General features: G+C 36.2%; 1 protein-coding gene across 1 annotated transcript; it reads left to right on the forward strand.

The window, feature by feature from the left end:
- Positions 1-2,759: 2,759 nt before the first annotated feature.
- On the forward strand, positions 2,760-6,620 carry LOC121406799. Its single transcript, XM_041597669.1, has 9 exons — positions 2,760-2,831; positions 3,072-3,296; positions 3,475-3,539; positions 3,846-4,196; positions 4,477-4,599; positions 4,907-5,162; positions 5,299-5,495; positions 5,620-5,833; positions 6,013-6,620. Exons 1-9 carry the CDS (start codon positions 2,760-2,762, stop codon positions 6,226-6,228), a joined length of 1,719 nt encoding a protein of 572 aa, XP_041453603.1. The 3' UTR covers positions 6,229-6,620.
- Positions 6,621-11,305: the final 4,685 nt, after the last annotated feature.

Raw genomic sequence — 11,305 nt, forward strand, 5'->3', positions numbered from 1 at the left:
TCTTCACATCTACATCCTGCGGGAGAGATGATCAGATGACAAGATCTTGGATCTCGTCATGTCTACATCATGTGGAGAAGATGATCAGATGACAAGATCTTGGATCCATGATCTTGTCATCTGATCATCTCTCCCATGGGATGTAGGCATGATGAGATCCAAGATCTTGTCATCTGATCATCTCTCCCACATGATGTAGACATGACGAGATCCAAGATCTTGTCATCTGATCATCTCTCCCGCAGGATGTAGACATGACGAGATCCAAGATCTTGTCATCTGATCATCTCTACCACAGGATGTAGATGTGAAGACATCACCAGTCGTTTAAAACTTTAGGATTCACCATTATGTTGATTAACCGAAAACTCCAATACAGGACCGTTTTAGCACAGCCTCTTTCTTCACTCTTCATTTCCCTTTATCCCGGCCCGAGCACTCCTTAATAAACTGATGTTCAAATCTTCATCATCAGTTTGTGATCGATTTTATTTTGTGATTGGGATGAATAATCTTTTTCTTTTTATTCTTGATAAATTTACAACTCCTTTTATCATGGCCCTCGGAAGCAGAATTTCGGGGGTGATGAAGCACCCCCCAGATTTTCCTGTGGGTGATGCGTGTGCACCCCGGCCCCTGGAATTCTGGAAGGTGTGCTAAAAAGTAGAAATTGAACCCCCCCCCCGTGGCGTACCTAGGATTTTTCACACGGGGGGCAAATTCGTCCGCCCAAAAATTTGACAAGCAAAAAAAAAAGGTCTTCAACCACAAATATAGGATTTCGTACCAGAAAAAAAATTGACAAGCAAAAAAAAAGTATTCAAGCTCGTTAGGGGGAGGGATACGTCCTTTGCATGGGTTGTGACTCGTCGGGGAGGGGCAGACTGCCCCTCTGCCCCCCCCCCCTCCCGTAGGTACGCTAATGCCCTCCCTCCAAAAAAATCGCCTTCATTTTGTAGTGAAACACTTGATTCTGTACAAAATTTCTTCCAAACAATTTTGAAAGGGGGTCTACATCTTACAAGCTGTGCTTTTTAGTAGGTCCCTACATCTTTTCTTCATTTTATTTTCATACTCTTCGTTTCAAAACTGCATATGCAGATGATGTATATTTTACTGTAAATGATGTATTATGATATGTACTTTGAGAATTTGTGGAATGTGAATATATAAATATATGAATAAAAAGATAAATAAATAAATAAGTAAATTTTGATAAATAAATAAACAAATTAATTAATAAAAAGATAGATGGGTAAATAAATGAATAAATAATTAGATCATGTCATGTTGCCAGACAGTACTCCTAAAATTATGAAGTATAAACCAAAGTTATATGCTTATCACGCCAAGCTTGAAAGATGACGTAATAATAAATCTTAAACAGTACAAAGCCAGCAGAATGCGTGAACAACGCACATGAAATTGCGCCAATAGCAAGCTCGCGCTGAATAACGGCGCAGCGCCAAATGACCACGCCCTGGTAACGGCCGCACCCCTCATGCGCCCTGGTAACAAGTGTTTGTAAACAAACCCCATTCTCTTTGCAAATTTGCTATCTTGAGAACCCACTGCCAATTTTTTGACAGTTTTCACCAATTTTGCTTGCTTTATTCAAGTCATATTTGCTAATTGTCAGGTCAGTATCATATCATTAGATATTTCTTGATAACTTGAGCAAGTTTGGAGAAAAAATGATGAATATTCAAAACTTAATGAACAAAAATGTGACATGATAAAATGTCAACTTTTATGTTTTCGACGACCGTCGTGCGTGTGTGAAGTCTGATTACGGTCTAACGTTAGAAGAAAGAGCGATTTATTCAAATCAAATTCAAAGTGAGATTGATCTAAAATCAAGATCAACCTAAATTTGAGTTTGATTTGATTTTGAATTTAGAGCGATAGAATATGTCGTAAAACTTTGTTAGATTTAAAACTTTAGACGATGTCCGAAATATATATCCAAGCAATATTTCTTTGTAAAGTCATGTCTAACAATTTCAATTTTCACACAACTCTAAGTTTTTAATCTAGCCCCCAATTTTTAAGCTTGGGACATCTCTCCCCGCTCCCGACTATTCTATACTGGTCACATGACTGAAACAAACGTTTGAATTTCTATTTCTCTTTTTTCCTTTTCAATTCTACTCTCTTTCCAATTTCTCTCTCATTAGAACAAAGTTTCTTTTAGTTTGATCACGGGAAACATATTTTGGCGATGTACTGCAATCGACTTGTCCGTCCCCCTACCCCCTGGGTCCTGAGACCTCTTCCCCGTATTGGGTCAGCTTCTCCTGCCATCAGATCACCGATGGTTAATTCCATGGATGTAAGCAAATCACAATTATAAATTCCAAATAAATTGAAATAAAATGAAACAAACTTGAAATAAAGAAACAAGTATTTTTCTGACATAAAGTCACTAATACTGTTAAAAAAAGTATTTACATTAATTTTTTTTTTAAACGCCATGGAGAGTGCTAAAAATGGAAATTAAAATTGATAATTTCATATAGGCATAGATCAAGTCAACGGAACATGTAATGGAAAAGAGAGACACTAACACTGGAGGCTAATATTTAGATAATTCACATTTTAAAATCTATACCAATGCTTTGATTTAGGATTTTGAATTTCATGAATCTTAAAAAAAAATAGAAAAATATATGATCAATTTTAAACAGGAGCTGTGTTGGTCTCAGCAGGATCCAACTTTCTCCCCATCCGCCATCTCTCCCAACACATCAGCTGGCAACATGTCAGGCAAGCTGCTTCTGCAGTGCTTGCAACAATTCCTGGAGAAACAGCAACTTCAGGAAAAGATTGTTGTACGTCTATTTACAATCTCTTAATACATTTCACTTTAGATTTTACTTGTACTTTTCAATTTTTAAGAAAAAGGTTTGGTATATATTGCGCATAAGATTGGAGAACACAACATTGCTTGATTATGCTTTTAGAGACATGTATGAAATAAAAAGTTAAAGAAATACACTATTAGTGATACAGTTATTATTTTATTCTTTTAACTTGAAAAACAAACTTAATTCATTTGATTCAAATTACAGAACCTGGCTTCCCAGCTTGGTGTTGGGCCTGATGGAGACAGCGCAGACCTCCTCGCTAAGATCAACTCTCTGGTGACAGAATCAGAGGGAAGGAGGCAACAGGCAGAGAAGAAGGCCAAGGCTTTCCAAGATCGGTTCCTGGACTCAGAGATCGAAGTCCAGATCTTGAAGATGGAACTGGCAGAGGCCAGAAAGCAGAGAGATGCTGCTTTAAAAAATCTTCAGGTAAATATTTTTTTTTTTCAATTTAAAAAAAATGATTTACACGAAACTTACTGTAATGGTATAATGTTTAGGGCTGAACAATATCCCAAATTACCGATTTTATAAAATAATTTAAGAAGTACAATCGATCCAAGGTGAAATTTTGATTGAAGTTGTCTTTATGTTTCCATTTTCCAAGGATATGACTTGGGAGCCAGTTGAGATCTCTTCTCCTGCCAATGGAGCAGCTACCAGAGTCTCTTGGTAAATGTCAAATGAATTCATAGAAAACGAATAACATCAAATTCAAACAAAAACGATATAAATAGAAGGAAATACAAGTTATTGCAAAAATGTGTATCTATTTATTAATTGGCGGTTGAAATGGATTGAAATATTCTTTCATCGTTTTTTCAACAAACTGATGGGAAAAGGGAAGATGATAACTACAAGAAGGAATATAATACTGCATCAACAATTATATTATTCTTGATAACTGGCAGACCTTTAATGATTTGTTCATTAAATAAACATGATATATGATATTTCAACATTTAAATTAATGTCAAGTCTGTTGTCGGCCAGGTATTCTGGAGACAACCATCAGTCACTGTCTTCGGCACCATTAGACCATGGAGTAGCATCCATCCCAGCATACAACCCATCAACACCAGACACAGCACCATACAACCCATCAACACCAGACACAGCACCGTACAACCCATCAACACCAGACACAGCACCTTACAACTCATCTACACCAGAAACCGTACCTTGCAACTCATCTACACCAGAAACCGCACCTCACAACTCATCTACACCAGACACAGCACCTTACAACCCATCTACACCAGAAACAGCACCATACAACCCATCTACACCAGCAACAGCCGCCATTGACACCTTGTCATTACCCCTTTCGTAAGCATAAAATACATCAACTTTTTTAAGAGTCTATCCAAACAGTTTCATAAATCATAGAATAAATAATTCCGTAATAGATCTGCAATAGATAGTACCCTAATCTTAAAATAAAGCGTTAAAAGGCTAAAACAAACCAACAAATAAAAAATACACTCATGAAAAAGGTCATGTTAACTTTCTGAAAATCTTTATATTATTATCACTATTATTATCATTATCATTATTATTCAAATTTTTTGTGAAATGAAAAACATGAATGGATTCATGTCAATTACAGACAACCGGCACCTAGCCCACAGGTCAGTGGTTCAGGAGCAGCAGTTGGTACCCCTCCAACAGTACCTCTCTCTGCTCAAGCCCCTGCAGTGGTTCACCATAAAACACCAAACACAGTCTCACGGTAAGCAGATAAAAACCTTACTAAATACGATTGACAGGACAGTATTCAACAGCCAACTACTGTATACTTATCCGATCAGTGTATATGTTTCTTACTTGATTTTTGGACAAAATACAGGTGACCTAAAACAAACTTATTTAAAAACGAAACATTAAAAAAACTGTGCCCTAATGGTTCTGTAAATTATAAATTAGGACTGTAGAAAAATGTATGTGATTTATCGACACCTCCGCTTCGACAGACTATAAAAAGGACTAATTAAAGAAGTAAAACTATTATGATTATCATTATTATATAATTTTTGTAGAACTACACCAGTGAGCCCAGCTGTTGGTGTTGCCACATCTCCTTCCAGCGGTTCAACTGCTCCTGCCCTTGTCCCGGCATCTTCCTTCGTCCAGGCATTGGGCGATCTGAAGTCCTTCCTTCCAGGAGGTGGGGATGTCTTCCTGGGCAGCGGAGTAAACGGAACAGTCCATCTCTTCCGTCATCGTGTGACCGATCATCCCATCGCATTGAAGACCTTCGAGCTCCCCAACGATTTTGAGGAGATGACTAAGAAGGTTGGTTCTCTTTTATGAAAAAAACCCCTTAAAACAGTTAACGCTTCGCATTAGACAGTATAAGGCCAGACAGTGCAATCGCAAAAAGCACACTCTAAGAATTTATTTCTATTTGCATTGATTGGCATTTCGATAGGTCAAGGTCATCCAGTCCGAAGCTTTCATCCTCGATATTCTTGGCAGAGAGGAGTGCTTCCCGACTTTCCTTGGATGCTTGGAGATCAGCACAGGAACGATTGGCCTTGCGATGGATTTCATCGGGGACACGACTACGGGTGAGAGCTGGACACTCAGCCGCGGCATGAGAGAGTTAGTACTGAGTCAACAAGAATGGTAAGTTGATATTAATATATTCTAAGTCTTCAACATAGGGCATGTTGTAAAAATTTTCACTGGGATTTCTTCATTTTTCATTACCTGATTTTTCTTTTCTCCCGTTCTTTTTCTATTCTTTTAGGTTCAGTCTAGCTCTCGACATTGCCAAGTCACTTGGGGTGATTCATGAGAAAGGCTTTTTGATGAACGACCTCAAGGAAGACAACTGCTTGCTTCGTAAGGCTACAACTGGGCGATGGCAGGCAGTTATCGTAGACTTTGGGCTGGCTTGTTCCCGAACCGAACCCTTCTCCTTCTGCTTTTCCATCGAAGATAAGGAGAAGTACCAAAGAAAGGTATGTTTAAATTGCTGGTAAAAATAAAATAATCAAACTATTGATGGTTTCTTACTGATAATCTTTTCATCTAATTCAGCATATTCTGTTTAATTTTGATGACATTAAGTCAAACTCTAATTAGATGGTTTTAGCAGTAAAATAATATTGTACTTTTTTCATTTTTGAAATATTTACAGGAGATCTATACCCACATTGCCCCAGAATGCGCCCTCGATGACCATCCTATCTCTGTCTCGAGCGACGTGTTCCAGCTCGGCCGTCTGCTGACCATGATGGGAGATCGTACGAACACCGCCGATCTCACCGCCATCGGGAACATCTGTCGGCAGCCTACCCACCTCTGCCGACCCACCATCGACGAGATCGTCGACGAGCTCGAGAGGGTAATGTAGGCACACACTGCATTTCAAGAGATATCAAATCATATCCCCAGTTCACATATTTCTAAACACATTTTAAAAACACGTTTGAAGTAATATGCCATTTGGATTAAAAGCTATATAAAGTAAGCTTATTTCAATTTCACATCTTATTCAAGACACAGCTGCATATTTACAGGATGATGTTTTTTTTATAACTTTGATAAATTTTGTATTCAGAAAAATCTCGTTTTCAAACTTTATTGAAATCAGGAAAATTACATGCCTTTTTTCATCTTGCATCACACATGCAGTAGAAACACTAAACACGCAGTAGTAAAACTAAAGGGCAAAATGAACGAACAAACAATCACTAAAATGATTAGTTCATTATGAATTCATTCTTTAAAGTGTAAAAAAAAATCTCACTTTCACTCAACTTCTTATTCACCTAAATTGATAAAACGAATATTCGCAAAAAATAATACAGTGAAGTATTTTTCAACATGATATACCAAAAAGAAACGTGCTTATTCTATATTTGCTTCTCCTCGATATAACAAAAAAAGAACGAAATTTGAATCTTACTGCTCTGAACCATCAAAACTTGTATCATCGAAAGAGAAGTTGAATTTTCAATAGTATTAAAAGTGAAATTATAAGTATTTATTAACGATGATGCACGTTTTTCAAATTTCACGAATTTTTTCTTCAAGGAAAGAACTACCTGGAATATATATTACAGATAAATATATATGAAAGATAACTAAACTTTAGATAATTGCAGGGAAATTGATTTATTATCTTTTGAATTGCAGTGTCAGGGTAAGTATTGTAAATATTCTTAATATACTATTTTACTTTAGAATTATCATAGCTGCTCGATATTATAATTATGATTGATGTAGCAGTTCGGAAAAAACAAGGTCCCTAATTGCATAAAACTAAAAGTAACTAGTCGAGTACTAGTTTCATCCAATGGTAACTACATGCTCGCATTGCTCAACAATAATAATTCAAATCTAGGTTGATCATGGAGATTTCCATTGGATGACAAATTAATTTAGAAGCAACCGGGTTCTACCCACAAACCATTACATTGAGATTAAACTTGCTCGTTCAAGCGGAAGAAGTTCTGCATGCAGTACGTACTTCTAAAAAAAATCACGGCTCTCGGTTAAAAAAATATATATTCATTTGATTTGTTATCATTCCATTTCCAGTTCGAGTAGGCCAGGATGTCTTGTATATAGTCTGCAGCCGAATATCCTGATTGAAACTATTAAAATTTAGCTTTGATAATAAATCATATCAAGGAGGGGGCTTTTACAGTAGTATGCAAATTCAGGCCACTTTCTTGAAAAGAAATGGTTTTCCCAGCAAACTAACTATTATATTTCATTGATAAAGATCATATCACCTGATCAACAGCGATAAATTTCATCTAAATTTCCGTTTCAAAACAAACTAAATACAAACATAATAATATACAAGATAACTCGCATGCAACTTGTAATATATGACCCCCCCCCAAAAACAAAAAACAACAAAACATGAATCACTTGATGTCTTACAGAAATGACACAAGAACTATTCTTTGAAATGTAACTTACTGCAAAAGAATCCGGTCAATATTTATTTAAGGAGATTTTCATTCACTGTTCATTATACGGAGATGGAGCAATCGGTATAAAAACCGAAGGTAGTCCATCACGGTACAGAGCGGGGTGGGGCTCTGTACACAGGGGCGGCGCCTGGGTATTTTTGATGGGAGGGTCGGGTGTAAGACGACTTAAAGATGAAGTATTTTACAAATTGAATTACACGACACAACTCTCTTCCTTTTCCTTCTACTTCTATTTTCACTACATTCTGAAAAAAACATAGGTGGTACCTCCTGCCCTAGACTGAAAAAAAAACAGCTGTTTTGGAGGAGCTTTGGAAAAGACAATTTCTGATATTTCAGTCCTTCTCCTTCTCGGTATTGAGGGGAAACCGCGAAGCCAGACGAAGTCAGCCTACCCCTGCCCCCGCCCCTTCTGTGGTGCCGCCCCTGTCTGTACATGATGTTTTTCCAACAATGTTAATTTTTGAAGGAGGAGGAGAGGGGGCGGGGTGTATTATAAGCAAAAATGTGTCCAGAGGGGCGGGTAATGGTTGGGTGCACGTAAGAGGGAAGGTCTCTCTGGGTAGCGTTTCCTAAACAGATTCGTCTGGCGTTTCATCAGACTAAGTCTGCTTAATTCAACAATTAGCATAGTTACCATAGTAATTAGTGCTTCCCAACCAATGAAAATCAAGGAAAATTGTCAAATCTGACAACTTGTCGGATGCTTAATGCTTGGATTTTTCAGTGATCAATTACGATTAAAAAATAATTTCTCATTCTTCTTTTCTTCTTTTTCTTTTTTTTATGAGCAATAACTACATTTTTCAAAAAGCGCATTTATATTCCCCCCATAAAAAAAACCTTTGGAGATTACAGTAGCAAATGATTTATAGTGATGGTGAGACGATGTATGGATCCGTGAATGAATTTAGAGACGTTTGGCTAAAGGGCTATTCATGTCTTTCTGTTGTTGGGTTTCTTTCGTGGTAAACGTCATTCACAACATTTAAGGACGGACCTTGGTCAACAAGGAGATGGTTCCTCAACTGTTAAAGCCAATTATATAACGAGCACCGAGGTAGCGAAATGTACAGATCCGAAGGGACAGATTAACCTCTGTGGTGGGTATAGTTGGCAGGAGCAAGCGCGGCTTTTAAGCTTTCCAGTTTGCTTGCTTGCAAAATTTGAGCTAATTTGTTGTAACAATTTACATTTTCCCTTTCTGTCATTGTTTTGAATTGACTGAAATCTCTGATCTCCTCATTAAAGGGATGGTCCGGGCTGAAAGTATTTATAGATTAATAAATAGAGTAGAATTTACTGAGCAAAATGACGAAAATTTTATCAAAATCGAATAACAAATAACAAAGTTATTGAATTTTAAAGTTTAGCAATATTTCGTGAAAACAGTCATCATGAATATTCATTAGGTGGACTGATGATGTCACATCTTCCCTTGTTCTTTTGTATTTTATTATATGAAATTAGGTTTATTCAATTTTTTTCCTCCAAGAACTAGAAAAATTGGATTGACAACTGATTTAGTGCATTAGGTATTTATTGCTGCAATTTATTTCATTATAAGGGAGACATATTATTCACACAAGTATGAAATAATGAAAAAAATATGATTTTATGTTATAACATATAGAAAACGGAAAGTGGAGATGTGACATCATCAGCCCACCTATAATGAATATTCATGACGACTGTTTTCACAAAATATTGCTAAACTTTAAACTTCAATAACTTTATTATGTGTTATCCGATTTTGATGAAATCTTCGGCATTTTGCTAAGTGAATTCTACTCTATGTATTAAGATATAAATATTTTCATCCCGGACCATCCCTTTAATTATAATCATATAGCCCCCCCCCCGTGCAAAAATCGCAGCAAACGAAAGCGTATAGAAATAAATGGTCACCCCCAAATGGGCTAGACTTCTTCGGACCGTCTATCGGTCTCGATAAAGGGGGTAAAATGACTTTTATTTCCGTTAGTTATTGTCAAAACTGAATTGAAGGCGTGGGTCCTAAATATCTATTTAGAGTATCTTCTTATTCTCATGATGTAACGGTCCAACAGTTACGTTGTCGAATTGCGAACCAAGAGATGACTTGTATTGCCCTAATATGATTTGACATTGATCAACAGTACCATCCCCAATCCAGGATAAAATGGCAGATACAATGTAACAACCGAGTTCAGTGCAATGGGGTATCTAGAAAGCCTCGTCGGGGAGAGGGAGGGGGCAAACTATTTTGGAAGCATTTTCCAGTAAATGCAATTAATACAAGGCCCCCTCCAATGAAAAAAATAAAAAGAAACAAATATAAGTCTAAATAAATAAGTAAATAAATAGATACATGAATTAATGAATGAATAAACAAACAAATGAATAAATGATAAAACTAGATAAGATGACATAGATACATAAATTAAAAAAATGAAATAAAATTATCGAGGGGGATATTTCGCCCCCCCCCCAACACACACACTAGTTGTTCAGTGCTATAATGAGCCCGAAACGAGATTTGAAATGAATGTCAAAATCAACAGAAGTTTTTGTACATTCTAGCTATCAATAATTTGGTTTATTTAGATAAGCTTCTTGATTTAGACAATTGATTTTTCGGCCAGCCTACTAACAGGGCCCTGGTAACGATTTTTAATTCAGGGTATTGTCAGAAAAAATTGGCACCCCCCTCCTCCCCCCAAAAACAAAAACACCGTCGTTATTGCTCCCAAGTCTCCTTCATTGGAAGTAATAGCTTTTTTTGCCTATATATTATCTATATCCTGTAACTTTTGGAATATTTTGCACTAAATTTACTATTATTTACTATTGAATTGATTTTTTTAGCCATCTTCCAATGAAAATATACAAAATCAAGAATATACAAACAAAAACTACAAAACATTAAAAATGAGACATAATCCATGCACAAATTAAATATATCATATCAAATAAAAAAAAACACAAACAAATGAAATATATCATATCAAATAGCACAATAGCACAAAAGCACAATATAATATATTGTTTTATATAAAAATATATATAACAATATATATATATGAAGAAGACGTATGTTAAAACGTCGAAAATTTGGAGTTCAAAATAAACTCAGTTGGAACTAAGTACAATGCATTACCACTTTGCTTCATTAATATATATATATATAAAACATCATATTTTTCAATGGTTGAATAAACTGAAATTTAATAACTTTTGTGGATCTGGGCTCTGTAACACAAAGGTTTGCGATGAATAAAATTGCAAATATGAAAGAACCGCACTGATTGATTCCCGGTCAGTATTTTAAACTGAGTGCGCATGCAATGATGATATTTGATTGGTCATTGATTGCAAACCTTTGTATTACTAAGCCCAGGAGTCTGTTTCGCCGGTGTGATAACATAACAGACTTAGCCTACCGGTGTGTTAATAAACCCTCAAAAAGGAAAAAAAATACCTGGAGCTTCTTTCATTGAAGTG

Source organism: Lytechinus variegatus, chromosome 2, assembly GCF_018143015.1.
Source record: "Lytechinus variegatus isolate NC3 chromosome 2, Lvar_3.0, whole genome shotgun sequence".
Classification (NCBI taxonomy): domain Eukaryota; kingdom Metazoa; phylum Echinodermata; class Echinoidea; order Temnopleuroida; family Toxopneustidae; genus Lytechinus; species Lytechinus variegatus.

What these genes read in the sequence shown, in the direction of transcription:
- LOC121406799 (XM_041597669.1), top strand. Translation starts at nt 2,760, where the DNA reads ATGTCAGGCAAGCTGCTTCTGCAGTGCTTGCAACAATTCCTGGAGAAA. An exon ending in CTGCTTTAAAAAATCTTCAG is followed by an intron (nt 3,297 to 3,474) that starts GTAAATATTTTT and finishes CCATTTTCCAAG; the next exon opens with GATATGACTTGGGAGCCAGT. An exon ending in AGGAGAAGTACCAAAGAAAG is followed by an intron (nt 5,834 to 6,012) that starts GTATGTTTAAAT and finishes AAATATTTACAG; the next exon opens with GAGATCTATACCCACATTGC.